At 50.4% G+C, this 19,213-nt stretch overlaps 1 protein-coding gene across 2 annotated transcripts in view; it reads left to right on the top strand.

Annotated features, from left to right (window-relative positions):
* The first annotated feature begins 293 nt into the window (after nucleotides 1-293).
* ANXA6 (annexin A6) overlaps nucleotides 294-19,213 on the top strand; it is a 58,495-nt gene continuing 39,575 nt past the window's right edge. For both annotated transcript variants that reach the window (XM_025388782.1, XM_025388781.1), the window contains exons 1-3: nucleotides 294-489; nucleotides 10,772-10,815; nucleotides 18,811-18,901. In XM_025388782.1, the coding sequence (XP_025244567.1) occupies nucleotides 10,798-10,815; nucleotides 18,811-18,901 (109 nt within the window). In that variant the 5' untranslated portion in view covers nucleotides 294-489; nucleotides 10,772-10,797. The remainder of the gene's footprint in view (nucleotides 490-10,771; nucleotides 10,816-18,810; nucleotides 18,902-19,213) is intronic.

The raw sequence follows: 19,213 nt of genomic DNA, 5'->3' as shown, positions 1-19,213 counted from the left end.
TGATGAAGCTGTTGAGGCAGGGAATCTGATCTGGCAGATAAAGTGCCCCTGGCAAACCTCAATTTTCTGTTTCTCAACAAAGCTTTGGCGAGTTGTAAGGATTTGCGGGGAAGTGTCCAGAATCGGGAGTCAGGAGCCCTGACTTCTTAGCCCTGAAGGGCCGCGTGACCTTGGCCGAAGCCCCTACTCCTTCTCGGTCTCAGGTCCGGGGGCCGGGAACTGAGGAGGTTCTCCCGGCGAGCCCCTCGCGCTAGTGACATTCTAAGATTCCAAGAGCAAAGGAGCTGGAGGGGTGGGGTGGAGGAGGGAGGCGGGCGCTCTGGATTGGCCTCTGCGCGCCACGTGTCCGGCTCGGAGCCCACTGCTGTCCTCCCGGCCCGCCCCGCGCTGCGGCTGCTGCTGGGCTAACGGGCTCCCATCCAGCGAGCGCTGTGTCCTCGAGTCCCTGCGCCCGTGCGTCCGTCCGCGACCCGAGGCCTGCGCTGCGCGGTGAGTGAGCTGAGGCTATAGAGGGGAGTCGCTCTGGGAACCCCTTCCCGAGGGCTGCAGGGACACAAGCAATAAGCGCCCAGTCATCGGCTGATCCGTGCCCCGCGCCTGGAGCGGGGACGGGAGGGCGCGGTAACCTGAGAGTGTCGCGGACTGGGTGTGTCTGGGGGGCGCAGCGGAGCAAATCTGGGGCCGGGGCGGAGAGGCGTGGGCGGAGGGCGCCCTGGCTGGGGGAGGGGAGGGGAAGGGAGGGAGTCCTAGTGCTGCAGAGGGTCTGGTTGAGGGTGGGGGCGCCGGGGCTAAGCCAGGGGCTGGTCCTGCCGGCCTTAACTTGGGGGAGCTCAAGAGACTTTGAAGGTCCGGGGTTGGGTCAGCTGGACGCCAGTCAAAGGACCCGCAGAGAAGGGTGTGGCTGAGGCCCAAGGCTGAGAGCTGGAGCGTTGGACCCTCCAGCTGCTTATAAAATGGCTTGGGTGTGGTGTCGGGGGAGGGCTGTCTGCGTGCAGACAGCTGAACGTCTGGCCGTATATACCTCAAGGCCTCATGGACCCCATCCCCTTTGGGCCACTGCTCGTCTATGAATGCAGTCCCCCAGCGGGGCTCCGAGGCTTCCTATGGTGAGGAAGGGGCACTACCCTTCTTTCTGCTTCCCCTAAGAGGTCTAGGCCTTCCCAGAGTTTGGGGGCTTCAGATGATTCCCCGTATACCAGCATGGGAGCGAAATACCCTGAATCGGAATCCCAGCCCCTCTTGCAGTGTGACCTTGGGCGGTGGCTTTCCCTCTCTGAGCCTGGATTTCCTTATCCAAGTCCATAGTTGAGAAACCCAGTCTCTTTCAAAGGAAACAATGGCTTTGCAAATTGATTTGTTTGTCAGCTGTATGGAATGATTGCAGGTTTGGGAGTCTTGATTATAGGTTTGGGAAGCCTGGCACAACCCTTGTAGGCCCTACAAGGGGAAGGGGCAGGAGGTCCTTTGGGACAATTAATCTGGCCATGGCTTCCTGCCTCCTCCTTCTTTTCCCTAGATTCTAGTGGGTCTTCTCTGACAATTCCAAATTTGGACATATGGCTCCCGGGTTTGTGAAAGGACTCTGGTTTCCCCCCAAGAGTCCACCCTTTTCTCTCCATTATTCCTTCCCCTTGCCCAAAACATGCTTGGAATTGCTCCCACTGACCCAGACAGGATATCCTGACCTGCTTAACCCTTCATTGTGAAGTGAACAGCTGCCCCAGTTTCAGCCCCTGTGGACCCTGACCTTCTAGCAGCAGGCCCTGAGCCATGCAGAGGGCACTGGCCTGGGGTCAGAGGAAAGCCGGGTTACAGTCCAGGTGTGCTGGGGCTTCTTGAGCAAGCCCTTTCTCTAAGCCTTTGTGCCCCATCTGGAGCAAAGTCTGCTGAACTGCCTGCTACTTCCAGTGCAGACCTTCTAGGATTCAACTGTTTGAATTTAGGATTCTGGGAGTTGGGTGGAGCCGGGGAGGGCAGGAGGCAGAGGCTTTCATCCCCCTCTGCAGCTGTGACAATCATTCATCCATCCTTCTTTGCCTTATCAACCCTTTGTTCCTAAGGCGGCATCTGCTGAGATACAGAAAATATTTGCAGTTTCTGGATAAGGGCCCCAGCTGTTGCTGGGGCAAAATGTAGACGTGAGTGTGCAGAGGAGGGGCCAGGGAAGCCCAAGGCCTGGCCTCTTGAGACTGACTCCTGGGATGAGGCGGGGGAGACTGCAGTGTTGGGTAGCTGCCAGTGACTGGCACATCTGCACTGCAGCACACAGAGGGAGCCCTGGGCCGCCAGGATCCAGCCTCAGACCCAGCCCCTGCTCTGCCACTAACCAGCTAGGCGCCCTGGGCACACCTACTACCCCTCTGGGGCTTAGCCCCTTCCTCTCTACAGGGATAGGACATATACGCAGGACACCTCACTGGTATTAATAAAATGGGTTGGGTCTGAATGGTTCTTGCTCTACCATTCTAGGATTTTCTGGGGAGGCCCAGTGGAGTCACCAGCCTCACCCCACCCAGCCCCTCCGACATACTTCCTGGGTGGCGACAAAGCACAGGATGTGGTCTCTACCATGATTCCTGAGCTTGCATGTCCCCCTTCTCCTGCCAGTAGAGGAGAGGAAGTCGGAGGGGTGTCTTGATGCCTATAAACTTGCCTTGGAATCCAGCCTCATTCCCTTTCCTCCTGGAGCTGAGAAGCTCCCCCCACAGAGACTGGCTATGGAGGAGTGACTGTCCATAGGTTCCTTGGACGTCCCACCTATCTGCAAAATGAGAATGAGATTGATACCTTCAGGAGGCTATAAGATGGCAGATATGAAAGTGCTGTGTTATCTCAAAAGGGTGTGATGCTTGAGAAGGCAGGTGACCTGATCGGGTTCCTCTTCTGAAAAACCCATGTCCTGGAGGTCCTTAAATAATAGCAATAAAATGGTAACCACTGGGGAACATCACACACTGGGGTCTGTCGTGGGTTGGGGGAAGGGGGGAGGGATAGCACTAGGAGATATACCTAATGTAAATGATAAGTTAATGGATGCAGCACACCAACATGGCACATGTGTACATATGTAACAATCTTGCACATTGTGCACATGTACCCTAGAACTTAAAGTATAATAAAAAAAAAGAAAAAATATAAACAGAGATGAATGAGATATAAAGGTGCAATTTTCTTGAACTGTATTAAATACCTGTTAATTAACAAGAACAAAAAAATGCTAACCACTATTATCTCTCAAACCCTTAAACTTGCCAGGCCCCGGCTGAAGCCTTGATATGTTAGATGCTGTTATTAATGCCCATTTTGCAGACGTGGAAACTCCAGCCCTTAAAAGTTTAAGGAAGAAATAATAATGACAAATGCTTATAAAATATAGTGCTTCCTGTGTGCCAGGTCCTCTTCTAAGCTCTAGACTTGTCTTAATTTTTTTATCCTCATCATAACTCCTATGAGGGAGGTGCTATTTTTATCCCATCTTTTTTTTTTTTTTTTTTTAAAGTATGAAACAGGCACAGAGAGGCTCAATACTTGCACAAGACTACACAGCTGCTAAATATCGCCCTCAGGCTTCAGTCTCAGGCAGTCTGGCTCCAGCCTCTACACTGTGAGACACTACTTTGCTGCCTCTCACAAAAGTGACCTGAGCTGGAGTTCAAACCTAGGCTAGACTAGTTCCAATCCTGAAGCAGACAGATGATCTCCTAAGGCCTTGTCCAGCCCTAGGATCAATGGTTCTGGGTCAGGAGAGGAAAAGACATTGCTCTCTAAGAAAGCCGAGTGCATCAAGCTGGGGGGTGTGCGCACGCACAGAGCCGGGGGATGGCATTTACCCCAGCTTCATCAGAATCAAGGCTCCTGGAGGGTTATGGAGCGGGTCCTGAGTGTCTTCCTGCAGACTGGGGGAGAAGCCAGCAAGAAGGGGGAAAGAGGGAAGGATCTAGATTTTATAGGCCAGGGGCCTTCTAAGTGGGATGGATATACCCCAGGAGTCACTGAAGATGATCTTTTGGGGGTACAGGAAGAAACGATTGGACTCTTTATTAAATGTACTTTCAATGTCATATTTTAAAAGTGTATTTCTGTTTATCATGGTACATACTCAATTTTTCCTTGGTTATGGGTTGTGTATAGGATCTATATATACATACTGCAAACTGCTGTATAACATCACCACGTCACCAGCTTTGTGGGGCCAGGAGCCTTGTCTGTCTCATTTTCTGTTCAACCCCCAACTCCTACCAGTGGGCCTAGTCTGCAGGAGGTGCTCAAATAAATGTTTATGGAAAAACATGCCCCCGCTTAGTGACTGATTTTCTTCTGATGTTGGGTAAGTGACTTAACCTCTCTAGTTTATCTCCTGGCTATAGAAAGAGGAGTAAAGCACAGTTCGAAAACCAATAGTAGATGGTTCCATTTGCTGAGGTCACTAAAGAAAGCATGAAAGTCATTTAGTGCATTTTACCCCCAACCATCCTAGGAGCCACGCCCTGTGGGAGGGGGTGCAGGAAAGAGGCATATGCAGTAATTTTCTAAAAACGGTAAAATGATGACTCATACAGATACAAAAATGATCATGTGCTGTTCTACTTATTAATCAATGACCGCACCAGGCAGATGTTATAACCAACTCAAAAGACACCTTTGTATTGAAAGCAATGTACAATTAGAGACAAAACTGGTTTTTCTACCTGAGGGGGTGGGAAATCAATTGGACCTTTACCAGAGAGGGCAAGGAGTATATATTAGAATTACTTTGTGTTACCATCAATTATCTGCAACTTACTGACCTGTAAAATAGCTCAAAAACAATGAAAGTCTACAGTCAGACAACCTGGAGGGTTTTCCTTTGAAGTACAGATTTTTTCCCATGATATCTTGGAGGCTAGCAGCCCTCATCTAATGGAGAAATGATAAATCCACAGTGGTTGACCAAAGCCAGTCAAATCAAGGTGGTTTCAGAGCACCCTAGGGAGGAATACCTTCTGGCTTGTTAGAAAAGGTAGCATTTGAATCCAACAGATAACAGTGGTTCTGCGGCTCCTTGGTTGCCATGAAAATCACCTAGGAAAGTTTTTAGAAATTACCAAAGCCCAGGCCTCACCCCAGCAGTTGAGTCAGAATCTCTAAGGTCTGACCTTAAATCTTTGGTAATTTTGAAAAATTCCCCAGGTTCTATTAGTGAAGCTAGAATTGAGAAGCACTGGTATAGATTCTGGAAAGCTGGATTAAAAATGTTGGTGGAAGGCGTTCGTGGTTTAGCAGGGGAGAGAGGGTGAAGAGGAAGGTGGTGATGCCAAAGAAGTCAGGAAGGAGAACCAAGGGCCTTGACTGCTGAGCTTAGAAGCCCAATGTTAAGGGGCACCATTGGAGACTTGTGAGCAGAGGAGTACTGTGGCTCAGGCTGTAGCCCCTCAGGCACTCCCCTGAGGCAGAGGTCTGGGTGGGTTTTTTGTTTGTTTGTTTGCATGATTTTCCATACTATTTCTTTTTTCTTAAATCACCCTCCCACCACACCTGGTTTCACCCCCTTACGCTCAACATCTCCTTTCCCTCAAAAGTGCACTCTGTTCCTCCACAGCCCAAGCTACCTTTCAAGGACAGAAATGCTTTTTCTTAGCCTGGTGTTACTATACTTCCTGGCATGCCCCGCCCCAATTCCACTGAATCCAAATTTTGACTGTGCACCTCTATCAGCCTGCACCCCTAATATTTTCTTTAACTTTATACATGTATAACAAATAAAAATGGAATATAAAAGGGCAAGATTAAAACATTTGGAAAGTGGTGATATTCTTGTTCTGCACCCCAGTGGATTGTCATACCCATTACCCCACTTTGGAGACTGCTGCTGTAATAATGATGATTGTGACAACGGAAGTCACCGTTTATTAAACACTTAATCTGTACCTGGCCATGCTTAGTATTTCACCTGCCTTATTTCATTGAATCTTCGCAGAAACCTTAACAAGAGTGTCATTTCAGAGATGAAGAAACTGAGGCAGAGAAATTCCATAACTTGCCCAAGTTACTGAGCTCGGAATTTGCATGGTCAGGATTTGAACTTGGGCATTGAGCACAAAGCCTGCATTGATTCTAATGCCACATTGCCTCCATTGTAAATGTTTGGGCTTATCATAATAAAAGCCACCATTTCTTGAGCCTTTACTGTGTGTCAGGCACTGTGCTACGTGTTTTCCATGTGTTATTTCATTTATTTCTCAGTATCTGTAGGTATTTCTGTCTGCATTTTGCAGGCATGGAAATTGGAAATTGAGATTCAGTTTAAGTAACTTATTTAAATAAAAAACTGCTTTGCAATATCTGTGCCTCAAAGCCCATGCCTTCACATGACTTGGACAAAACCCTTCCCCTATCCACATCTCTGTGGTTGAGCCATTCCTTCTAGAGTCAGCCTGGAGCTCTCAAAGGGGAAGGAAGAAACATGATTGATTGCAGGCAAAAGGATGAGGCAAGGGGTGGCCAGAGCAGCACAAAGCCACCCAGACCATTCTTTCTGCTCTTGTGTGGGTTTCAGGAATGATCAGTCATGATAAGTCATCACAATGAATCTCATCTAGATCTGAGAGAATCAGGGTTCCTGGGAGGAAAGAGGCACAGGTCTGGAATGACTCCGTTTACTAGTCTTGAACAGCTCTTTCAACCAAGATGATGAACGTTGCATATTGGCAGGTGGAGATGGGGAGCAATTCTGTGGCCTGGGAGATAACCCTCCTAGGACTGATATTCTGCTGTGAAAATCCTGGGTTGAAATCTCTAAAAGCCTCTAACTATAGATCCTACCAAAGAGGGAGTGATGTATTGTTCCCACTTTAGAGATAAGAAACTAAGGTTCAGAGAGGGATCTGGCTTGCCTGAGGTTACATGGGGCAGACTGGGAACCAGAACCGGGGTCTTGTTCTTTGGACTCTTCCTGGTGTCCCATTGCAGCCAAGACCCACAGTTGTGTGGCGGCTTGTTATGATCGAGGGCTGCTAGGCAGAGATGTTGGCTGCTTCCTGGGCCCTGGCAAGTCACTTTCCCTTTCTGAGATGCCTTTACCCCGTCTAGAAAATGAGGGACTTGGAGTCGTGGATTATTAAGGGCCTTTCTGGGATTCTGAAATGCTGGATGTAAAATATTCAGCCAATGTGAGCAGTATGGTCTGGGTTGCTCTGGAAGGGATCAGAAGCCATCTTAAAGCCAGAGTAAATGGTGTATTTATGATTAGCTCAGGAGCTTCCCAGAGCCCTCAGAGGAGGGGCTGTGGAATCAGCAGGGGGACTGGCCCTCAGAACTGCAGTCTGAACATCTAGTTCTGAAAGGAGCTTGCTTTTTACATATGAACCGTGCACTCACACAAGGCACATAGAAACTGCTCTCAGAGCTGAGAATATCTTCCCAAGAAGTAGGAAGCACCTCCTTGGAGCCATCTCTCCTTGGAAAGGGGTGTTGCTCCAGATGGCCCTGGGCTGCAGCCAGCAGCTGAAATGTCCAGCAACAAGCCCAGAGGAAAGTGCTTCAAGGCTGGAGGTGCAGGTGACAGGCCTCAGCCCTCCCTCTGCCTGTGTCAACTAACTTCCTGGGTCTCATTCAGTCCCTGGTTCTCTGCTAGCCTTGGGCTTCCTTCACTGTCTCCCCCTACCATCCCCCAGGTCAGAGGAAACCCAGAGCTGGCCTCCAGCCATATCCTGGGGTAGATGTGGGCCCCCTCCTCCCCGCAACACACCCTGGAAAGGGGGTACAGTTTCCATTTCCTGGTGAGAGCTGCACAGTTGTACCAACGGGCCCCCGGTTGCCAGGGAAACTGCAGGGTTTCCTTGAGCTGAGCTGAGCTGAGCTGCATTTATTTGCAGGCAGATCCGTCCTCTGCCTTTCACTTCCAACCCCATTTGATGACTGTCCTCTACTGACTGCAGCTTGGGGGACTCATAATCAGCCAGTGGGGACGCAGAGGCAACACAACAGAGCCCCTGTCCTCAACTTCCCACCAGCACAGTGAATATCACCATTTACTAAGAGCGGGTCTCGCGCCTGGGCCTCTTATGTGCTGCCTTTGACATAACTTAGGTCTTATCCTCCAACAACCCTACAAAGCAGGAAAGAGAAAGCTTCAGTTTTGTGCTTGAGATCACCTTGAACTCAAAAATGAGCAATAAGCCCATGGTCACATGGCTAAGATTTTCCCTTAGTCTTGGGGGAACAGGGACTATGTGGAGAACTGGAAGGCATTGAGCTGAAATGTCTCCATGATTTCTACTCTCCTAGTTCTGTTCCTTTTAGGTCTTACTGGGTAAATCTGATTGACTTTGTTATGTTTACCTTTTTTTTTTTTTTTTTTTTTTTTTGAGAGGGAGTCTGGCTCTGTCGCCCAGGCTGGAGTGCAGTGGCCCGATCTCAGCTCACTGCAAGCTCCGCCTCCCGGGTTTACGCCATTCTCCTGCCTCAGCCTCCCGAGTAGCTGGGACTACAGGCGCCCGCCACCTCACCCGGCTAGTTTTTTTTGTATTTTTTAGTAGAGATGGGGTTTCACCGTGTTAGCCAGGATGGTCTTGATCTCCTGACCTTGTGATCTGCTCGTCTCGGCCTCCCTTCTTTTTCTTTTTTTGAGTCAGAGTCTCACTCAGTCGCCTAGCCTGGAGTGCAGTGGTGCCATCTCTGCTCACTGCAACCTCTGCCTCCCCAGCTCAAGCGATTCACCTGCCTCAGCCTCCTGACTAGCTTGACTACAGGCACACACCATCACACCTGGCTAATTTTTGTATATTTTAATGGAAACAGGGTTTCGCATGTTGGCCAGGCTGGTCTCAAACTTCTGGTCCCAGGTGGTCCTCCCTGCTTGGCCTCCCAAAGTGCTGGGATTACAGGCACAAGCCACTGCTTGTGGACTCTGTTATGTTTACTTTTAAAAAGCAATGCATAGACATTGTTAAAAGAGATCAGGCTGAGCTTGGTGGCTCACACCTATAATCCCAGCACTTGGGAGGCTGAGACAGGCAGATCACAAGGTCAGGAGTTCGACACCAGCCTGGCCAACATGGTGAAACCCGTCTCTACTAAAAATACAAAAATTAGCCAGGCATGGTGCCATACGCCTGTAATCCCAGCTACTCAGGAGGCTGAGGCAGGAGAATTGCTTGAACCTGGGAGGTGGAGGTTACAGGGAGCTGAGACTGCGCCACTGCACTCCAGCCTGGGTAACAGAGCGAGACTCCATCTCAAAAAAAGAAGAGATCAAATTGCCCAGAACTGCTTAAAGTGGAAAGTAGTGGTCCTTTGTTTCTCTTCTCCTTGTCTTAAGACGATTGTTAAACTTTCATCTGTTGCCCTCCTGAGTGCTCATTAGCCAGCTCCCCACCCCCTTCTCTTCTTCCCAAATGAGTTACATCTCTTTTTGCATTTATTTTTACATATCATATCTTTGTTCCTTCACTGTAGACCCCGTCTCCTGATACCTCCACCCCCATTCCTTATCCATTTTCAATGAGATATGTGTCCTGTTTTCCTGTGTGTTCCAGTCTTTTTTTTTTTTTGAGACTGCTCAGGTTGGAGTGCAGTGGTACAATCTTGGCTCACTGCAGCCTCCACCTCCTGAGTTCAAGCAATTCTCCCGCCTCAGCCTCCCAAGTAGCTGGGACTATAGGAATGTGTCACCACGTCCAGCTATTTAAAAAAAAATTTTTTTAATAGAGATCAGGTCTCAGTATGTTACCTAGGCTGATCTCGAACTCCTGGGCTCAAATTATTCTCCCACCTCAGCTTCCCAAAGAGCCAGGATTACAGGCATGGGCTACCATGACCAGCCTGAAAAATCCAGTCTTTACGGTGGCCGCAGGCACTGGTCCCAGACCCTACATCCTACCACACCACTCCCTGCTACCACATCAGCCACACTGAGCTCCTGGTGGTTCCTCACTTGCACTGCCCCCTGGTGTGCCCCTAGTTGCATTCGTGAGATCCTCTGACCCCCTCCACCTGGGACTACACCCCTTGTCACTCTCCTCACCAACTCTTGTCTTTTCTCTGTAGTTCTTATCTCAGCCTGATGAGTGCATTTGTTATTCATTCCCATTACAGCATAAGCTCCAGAGAAACCGAGTTTTAAAAATCTCTCATAATTTCTGTATGCACAGTGCCCAGAGCAATGCCTGACTCAGAGTAGGTGCTAAATGAGTGCATATTGACTCGTTCAGGAATGACAGTCCTTCAGATACTGCAGCAGGTGGTTGGAAGCCCTTTGAGTCCTATCTGCAGGCAGTCAAGCTCTGGATTCTGAAGCCATCCTTGTTGACTTGAAAAGAGGGCATGCATGGTGCAGATAGTATAGACTCTGGGATCTAGAAATTGTTGAATTCAGTTCTAAGCTGTGTGATCTTGGCTCATTTATTGTGATGCTCCAGCCTCAGTTTCCTCTCTATAAAAAAGGAGAATCTGATGTGTGGAAGGATTTCTGTGAGTGTTAACTGAGACGGTGGTGAGACAGGTACCCTGCCTAGTCTGGAGGAGTCAAGGGGTCAGTGGTGGGTCAGTGCCATCCCGCCCTCCCTCGGGGATGCACGTCCCTTTCCCATACTGCTATGAATGTCTGGACACCATCTAGTCTGTCCATTGTCTTCTGAAAAAAATGCGATCGGTCCTGAGCTGGGTCATTGGGTCTGATTTAACCTGAAGGGCTGGGGGCAGCTGGAAAACAGCAGAGGGAGGAAATGTAAGGGAAAGAAAGGGGCTGATTAGATCTGGGGGGAGTCTCATATGCTCTCTTTCTTTTCCACAGTGGATTCTGCTGCAGAACCGGAGACCATGGCCAAACCAGCACAGGTGAGGGGCCTCTCTTTCCTGAAGGTGGTACTCTGCTTTCTCTGGGCCTGGGATCCTCCTGGAGTCACTAGGCCTGCTGCAGAGACCCCTGGTACCTTCAGCTTGAAAGAAGGAGGAAAGGTTCTTAGGCTTTGCTTGCTCCTGTTACAAGTCTCGGCTCTTCAGATGCAGCTCACCATAATGCAATATCACCCACAATATCCTAAGCAGAAAAGGATGTATATTGGCTTACCTGACAGAGAGGCCCAGGGCTTCAGGTCTGGTTGAATCCAGGGGTTCAAATGATAGTGTCAAGATTCTGCCTGTGTGAGCTGGGCTTCTTCTCGTGGCTTCATTCTTGGGTAGGTTCTTCCTCGCATTGACGTGGTAGTCATCAGCAGCTCCAGGCTTCCACTCTGCTGTCTTGGCAGCCCAGGGAGAAAACAACGTAACTCATGCCCAGTGATTCCAGGGGAAGGCCCAGGCCTGGTTCTCATTGGCTGGGCCTGGGTAACCTGTTCTTTCTTGGAGCGAGGAAGTGGAGTTGGTCCCACCTGAACTATTTGGCCTGAGGAAGGGAAATAGAAACTTGACAGGCAAAAAGGCAATAGAGGGGTTTCTCTCCTCTGGATATGCAAATGTTCTCTGTCACACCCATTTGGGATTGAATTTCCTTGGCTTGGGAGACTCTAACCTCAGTCTTTCATGTCTGACCACTCTGCCGGGCAATAGAATTGGAGGCACATGAGAACTTTTACTCCCATGTGGCTGAGACTGGGTTCCGGCCATGGTCAGAGGTAGGACTCTGACCTCGACTCTACTCTGTTGAGGCTGGGCACGGTGTCTCTCACCTATAATCCCAGCACTTTGGGAAGCTGAAGTGGGCAGATCACTTGAGCTCAGGATTTCGACACCAGCCTGGACAATATGGTGGAACCCCATCTCTAGAAAAAATACGAAGGTGGCATGTACTTGTAGTCCTAGCTGCTTAGGAGGCTAAGGTGGGAAAATCACCTGAGCCCAGGAGATTGAGGCTGTGATGAGCCGAGATCATGCCACTGCACTCCAGCCTGGGTTACAGAGCAAGTCTCAAAAAACAAAAAACCCCGCTGCCCTCTGTTGGGGTTTGCCTGAGGGTGCTGTCTGTTGGCTGGCCTTGGAGAAAGTGATGCAGTCAGTGTGATGACGGGATTGGCAGGGAGAAAAAACTCAGGGATCTTGAAGAAAATCATGGGACTTGGCCCCGTTGTCCCTTACTCCAACCAACCCAGAACTACTGGCCACAGAATGCACAGACAGAAGCTGTCTGTGAGGTCTCTGGGCCTCACGTTCCCCTTACGGAATGGTTGAACTCAGTAATACCAAAACTCTATCCATCCTTGACATCATGACTGCCCCCAGTGAACCTGGGCTTATAGGATATTCACAGTTTCTGAAGAGCACAGGATGTTATAGGATCCGTACCTTCAGAGAAGTCCTAGCTATGGCCTTCATCTCAGCCACTGAGGAGTACACTGTGTGTACAAGTGGCCTCTCTGCCTAGAAGGAAAGACTGTTACTGATTATGGGCAAAAATCCAAGGTGGAACTTTCACTGTTCCCCATTTCCTATGTGGAGTCATACTAGAGCTACTTCCTGAAGGGCATTTGAACTGCAGGATTCTAGATGATCGAAGTGGACAGGACAGGCCCTGGGAGATCAGAGAGGCCACGACCTAGGGTGCAGATCTTTGGACCTTGGTCCGGTGCTCTTGGGCCATGCATTCTGCCCAGCTGATCTATGGTTTCTTGTTGCCATGGACCAGGGGCCAGCAGACCTTCTGCAAGCAAGTCCCAGGGTGGCAGGGCCTTAGGGAACCCTCCTCCTTTGGGGTGAGTTGGTACCCTCCATGTACAGTGTTCTGGTGGGGCAGTAAAGGAGCTCTGGGGCACGCAGGAGGGCATCCCACCTAGGTTGAGGAGAGAGGGGAAGTTGCCTAGGGAGAGCTACTCGGGAAGAACAAGGGGGCTGAGAGTGGTCTAGGTAGGGACAACTGGGACAGGCTAGAGGGAGAGCGAATGCAGCGTGCTCAGGGGAGTAAAAGTAATTTGGTGTGCTTGGGGTGCAGTGGTTTGGGGGAGAGGAGGGTTGCAGAAGACAATAACAGAGGAATGTGAGAAAAGCCTCCTTGCCATTGAGCTGAAGTTGTTGCTTCCAGTTTTTAGCTGGGTTTTTAATTATTAGCTTGAATCTGGTGTCCTCCAAAACCCCAACACACGCACACATGCATGCATGCATACACACATGTGCATGCACACAGCAAACTGCTCCCTCTTCTCTGGCCTAGTCACACCCCCCAGTTCCTTCCACTGTGGTTATTGTGCTGTTCTCCCTATCTCTCTTTTCGGAAGAGGAGAACTTGAGGCCCGAAGACATGAAGAAATAGGGTGGGGTCATGGAAGACCCAGGAGGCATGGCGCTGGGGCCTCCATTTCACAGGGACGTTCTGGGTTTGAATGCAATAATGAACATAAAAACACCTTGAGGACAGGGCAGGATAGGCAGGTGCTTGTGCCTGGGACTTCTGGGCTGTGGAGGTGAGGCCTGGGTCAGGACCGGCCAAGGCAGTTCTCAACTGGAGTCCTGGCCATGTACCTGTCTCTCTGGGGACATCGCCTCTGCTCCCAAGAGGCCACCAAGACTCCTGCTCCAGCAGCAGCCTGTGTGGGGCCCAGCCCCGCAGAGCCCCAGGGCCTGGCTGCTCACCATCTGGCACCAGGACTTGCTGAATATTTCAGGGTGGAAAGTCCCTTCTCTGCTGTCCCCTGCCTTGATCATGGGTTCCTGCAGCCAGGTGCGACAGGCAGTCGGGGTGGGGTGGGTGAGAAGCCTGTGCAGCTGCGCAGGTGGCGCTTAGAGATGAAGAAGTCACAAAGCTGGTGTGAGAATGACACGGTGGGAAGCCTGGGCCTGGATGATTTGAGGGGCTGTCTCTGTGTCTCCAAATGTGACCAGTGCTAAGCCCCTTACCTTTGCTTCTAGTGGCTATGATCCTGGGGGGTCCCAGGACGACTAATCTAATAGGTCCTCACTTGGAAGATCTTACTAGTCCTGTGCAAAGAACTGTGCAGGAGCCCAAGCTTGCTGCTCGAGAAGCTTGTCTCTAAGTGAGCATTTTGATCAAGGCTTGTATAGGTCATTAGGCGCCCTTCCCTCAGCATGGCACTTCAGCCCCTTCCCCAGACACTGCTGTGACCACCCACATTGTATGAGGGGGAGAACAGTGGAGGAGGAGGAGCGGCAATAGGAAAGGGGGTCTGCGTGCTGCCTCATCCCCCGCCCTTCCTCCTGGGGACACGCTTCCCTCTTCTCTGCATCCCTTCCCGGCAGCTTACAATCCCATGACCTTAGCGACTCTGGGCATCTGGCTGTGAGCTCTGAAGAATCTGGACTCACACTCTATCTTGGTGCTTGTCACCACCAACACACCTCCACCCCAACAGACAAGTTAAAATAGTTTCTAGATGCTACATATCAACCAGACAGGTATTGATTCAAACCATTTGAAATCTGCTGCTATTTGACTGTTTTTAATCTACCTACAAGGCAAGTTACATGGCTCAACCTAGTAAAGAATGCCAAATACGGCCGGGCGCGGTGGCTCAAGCCTGTAATCCCAGCACTTTGGGAGGCCGAGACGGGTGGATCACGAGGTCAGGAGATCGAGACCATCCTGGTGAACACAGTGAAACCCCGTCTCTACTAAAACTACAAAAAACTAGCCGGGCGAGGTGGCGGGTGCCTGTAGTCCCAGCTACTCGGGAGGCTGAGGCAGGAGAATGGCGTGAACCCGGGAGGCGGAGCTTGCGTGAGCTGAGATCCAGCCACTGCACTCCAGCCTGGGCGACAGAGCAAGACTCGGTCTCAAAAAAAAAAAAAAAAAAAAAAAAGAATGCCAAATACTAGGGACAGGGTTTTGAGTGGCCAGCTTTGTTTAACACATAAGGAAAACAATGCCAGGGTGCCAGAGCCTTGCCTTACCCAGATCCTGGCTTAGGTGTTGCGCCCAGGCTAGCCCAGCAGGGCTAGAGCTACCCTTGCCAGCATTACAAGAGTCTGAATTGTTTATCCCCATCATCTTCTCCAGCCTCATCCCTTTGCCTTCCCCGCTTCTAGTGGATGATCTTAGTGACACCCAGCGTCTGCTCTGAGCACTGGAGACTCTGGGCTGGCTTTCCCAAGTGCCTCTTGCTTCCCTCCAGGCCTTTGCCATGTGTCTCCTCTGTGTGATATCTTCTTCCTCTTCACCTTTGCCCTCCCCCCTCTACTCCTTGGGGCTAGCCTGTTGCTCATCCCTCAGGACTCAGCTTAGACATCACCTCCAGAAAACCTTCTCTGATCTGCTTGCAATATATGCACAGTCATTCATCCATCCATTCGTGAAACAAATATTCAGTGAGTGCTTGATTGCTCCAGGCCCTGTACTTGGTGCTAGAAATGCATCAGTGAGCAAGAAAGACACAGTCCCTGTCCTCCCAGAGCTTCTAAGGGAAATATCTCCTAGCTCCCATGCTGCCCTTAGCCTTGTATCCACCACACTGTCTTGTAGTTGAAGTTGTCATGTATCTCTCTACCAGATTCTGAGCTCTTAGTGGTCCTTGGTCCTAAGCATCTACTTAGTAGACTCTCAGTAAATGTCACTTGCTTGCTTGATTGATTGAATGAATGGTAGGGTAGCCCTAGCTGCCCTGGAAGTGTGAGTATGTGAGTGTGAGAAGCACTTAGGATGCTGTGGATTGGACAGCATTACTGCCTTTTTATAGCCTTGAATATAGGGTCAAAATGGCATAGAGGCAAACAGCACAGGGCAATAACTCAGATGTTTCAGTATTCAAGGAGAGGGGCAGGCTGGTGTGGTTGACCAGGAGGAAGCACTGGGCTGTGTGGTGGTTGCCCCTTCTTATCTCCAGCTCTGGTTGATATGTGGGATCCATCTCCCACCCAGATGGAATCTGAAGGGAAGGGAGAGATTGGTCTGTTAGAAAGAGCCTTGGATTCCCTTCCTAGCTGGGCCTCTGACTTGCTGTGTGGTCTTGACATGTCACCTGCCCTCTCTGTTCTGGGTCTTCTGGGACACAGGTGGTAATATTGAGACCAACTTTCCTCATTTAATTCTCAGCTTGTGGTTCTCAAAGTCCTTTCCCTCTCTTTTTCCAAGTGAGCCGTGGGAGGGACATCCTACTACTGAGGTGGATTACAGGCTGGTGCTACTGTGGATTAGGACAGGTTGGTCCAGACAGGTGGAAGGAAAAACAGCCATGAACCATGGCAACAGGCCAGTCTGCAGAGGGCCCAGACAGACCCTGGAGAACCTGCCCCTGGTGGCATCTTTCAAAGCTTAATATTTCCACACTGGTCCCAGGAGGCCCTGGCATTGGACACAGCATTGCTAGGGATCCAGTGCCAGCGAGGTCTCCCTTCACCGTCTTCCCCTTCAGCGTCCTCCATCTCAGGGCTTGGGCCGTCATGGGTGTCTCCATCCATTCATTCAGCCCAGTCACAGTTCCTTCCAGCCTCTGTGCCAAGCCCGTGCTAGAGCTGGGGCTCCACGGTTCTTCTTAGGCAGAATGATTTGTCTTATTCTCAACAGTCTCCGTTCTCCATGGACTCAATAACTGAGTGGGAAGCTGAACTAAAAGGTCTTTAAGGATCCTTGCAAAGAAATAATTTTGAGCTTCTGAGCCTTCTTGTTTCTCTCTATCTCATTTTTTTTTTTTTTTTTTTGAGACAGAGTCAGTCTCATTCTGTCACTCAGGCTGGAGTGCAGTGATGCGATCTTAGCTCACTACAACTTCTGCCTCCCAGGTTCAAGTGATTCTCCTGCCCCAGCCTCCCGAGTAGCTGGGATTACAGGTGCCTGCCACCATGACTGGCTCATTTTTGTATTTTTAGCTGAGACAGGGTTTCGTTACGTTGGCCAGGCTGGTCTCTAACTCCCGACCTCAAGTGGTCTCCCGCCTAGCCTCCCAAAGTGCTGGGATTACAGGCGTGAGCCACTGCGTCCAGCCACCTCTTGTTTCCCCATCCATCTGAGAAGCTAATCTTGTCTGCTGTACCTTTTTGATGTTGCTGGGCTGGAGGTGTCCAGAAAGAAAGAGAAAAGAATTTAGAAGTGAAATTCCTGGAGGACCCTGGTTGTTCCGTGTTCTTGTTCATTTATTCATGTGGCAAATACTTGAGTGTCCCCTTTGGTCAGTCTCTGTGCAGTGGGCAGAATGGATCTGGTATCTACTCTCAGAGGTTTCTGGAACAGACTGCCTGCTGGGGTGGAGAAGGCAGCAGGAATGTCTCAGGCTCCGGTTGTGAGGTCTGAAGGAAGGCCAAGGAGAGCGCTGGCAGTAAAGCCCCCATCCTGCACTCACCAAGCTCCTTGCAAGGCGCCCTGCTCTGGGTATGTGTTACTCTTTACATCTCTACCCAGGGGCGTGATCAGGTTGCAGGGGATTCCCAGGTGGCAGGAAGACAGCTGTGTTCCTTTCTGGTCAGAACTTTAAATAGTAACTCCACGCCCACGCATGCATACCTCAGAGGAGCCAGCCTCTGCAGACAGAGACCAGAGAGCAAGCAGAGGCCTGGCCCAGGTCCTGCAGTGCAGACACTGGGAGGCATAGAGAACGGGAGACCGGGAGGCGGGGAGGCGGGGAGGCGGTCCAGTCCAGGTCCAAGTCCAGGGCTTGTTCTGCTCCACCTCTGCCTCCCTAAAGGCAAGGTCTATGTGGACCACCCTCAATTCCCTCTTTTTTGGATTCTTTCCTGATTTCCCGCAGCTGGATCAGCCTCTGCTGTTTTCCCGCATTACCTTATTTTTGTCTTAGTGTATTTACTACAAGCTTTATAGTAATTGATGTGCTTGTCTGTCTCTGCCACTGGGCCAGGAGCTCGTGAAAGACAGGAATTGGGTCCCCTTTTTCCCCAGTTCCTCAGCCATTAGCGTAGGGCCTAGCACAGATGAAGTGCCTTGTCACTGTGCTGTGTGCTCAGTGACAGGCTCTGGCATCCTCCACTCTGCCAGCTCTCGGCTGCTCTCCCAGACCCCCCACTTCTCAGTGCCGTGTAACTGACCCACATCTGACTTCTCTGTGAACCAGTCCCATTGTGCATTCAGGTTCAGGTTCGATATCTAAGATCCCCTGGCACTCTGCCGCTTCTCTCCTTCCCCTCAAAGACCAAGCCAGCTTGTCCTCAGATGCCGGTTCACAGCGCAGTTTACTGGGCCCAGAGGGGCAGCACCTCATCTTGGCATTGAACTGAGAGTGTCTCTGGACCCCCTGTGCCCAGGACCCCACCCTCAGTAGCTGACATCTGCAAGTTTCCTGGAGCTGGAGAGCAGGGGGAAAAGGTCTGGGTTCTGTGTGACCTCCCACTAGTGGCTCTTCTTTGGGCTTGGCTTCCGCAATAGAAATAAAATTAAGAGCATCTACAAATGGCTACACTAATCACATTCACAGAGGTGAAAGTGTAAACATAAAATGCTGTACAAATATGAGGGGCTGGCTGCGTGCACTGGCTCATGCCTGTAATCCCAGCACTTTGGGAGGCCAAGGTGGGAGGAATGTTTGAGGCCAGGCATTCAAAACTAACCAGGGCAATAGAGTGAGACCCCATCTCTTTTTAAAAAAAAAATTTTATATATATATATATATGACTCTTGCTATTTTTGCAGGCATCATTTTCATCTCTTACACTCAGCCAGGCTTTTTTACCCTCTCCTGGATGCTTTGGAAGGTGGTACAGGGCTGCAGGCCTTGGCCAAGCCCCTCTCCCTTGGGGAAATGGCACTGTCCTTTGGGTGGGTTGTAGCAGGTGGTATGAGAGAGTCATCCACACCGCTACCCGGGGTGTATGTGGCCAGCACTCGATTTTGCAGGGAAAGGAGCTCAGCCTGGACCGGGGTAGGCATCTGACCCGAGGTTGGGGGACTGGGTACTTGGTCTCAGTCCGGGGTTGGCAGCTCACCCTCTACTTTTCTCTCCACAGGGTGCCAAATACCGGGGCTCCATCCATGACTTCCCAGGCTTTGACCCCAACCAGGATGCTGAGGCTCTGTACACTGCCATGAAGGGCTTTGGTGGGTGCCAGGCTTCACGGGAGCTTGGGGGGTATCCCCCAAATGTAGACACAGCCCAGAGCCCTTCTGGTGGTGGTGGTAGGATCTGTGAAATGGTGAAGTGCACTTATTCATTGTTTTTGGTCTCCTCTTTTTATTAATTTTCATGATGTTATAATAAAATGTTTCAGAAAAAAAGGTATAAAGAGTAATAGAAATTTCACCCATAGATTTACCACCCAACTTAAGAGCTAGTGCTTCATTAGTGTAGCTGAAATTTCCTTGGTAGATCCCCCTCCTGGTAATGCCGCCTGCTGCCTTTGCTCAGAGATA

The sequence above is a fragment of the Theropithecus gelada genome, chromosome 6 (genome assembly GCF_003255815.1).
Source record: "Theropithecus gelada isolate Dixy chromosome 6, Tgel_1.0, whole genome shotgun sequence".
NCBI lineage: Eukaryota > Metazoa > Chordata > Mammalia > Primates > Cercopithecidae > Theropithecus > Theropithecus gelada.
The sequence above is the reverse complement of the archived record's forward strand: the minus strand, read 5'-3'. Positions and strand labels throughout refer to the sequence as shown.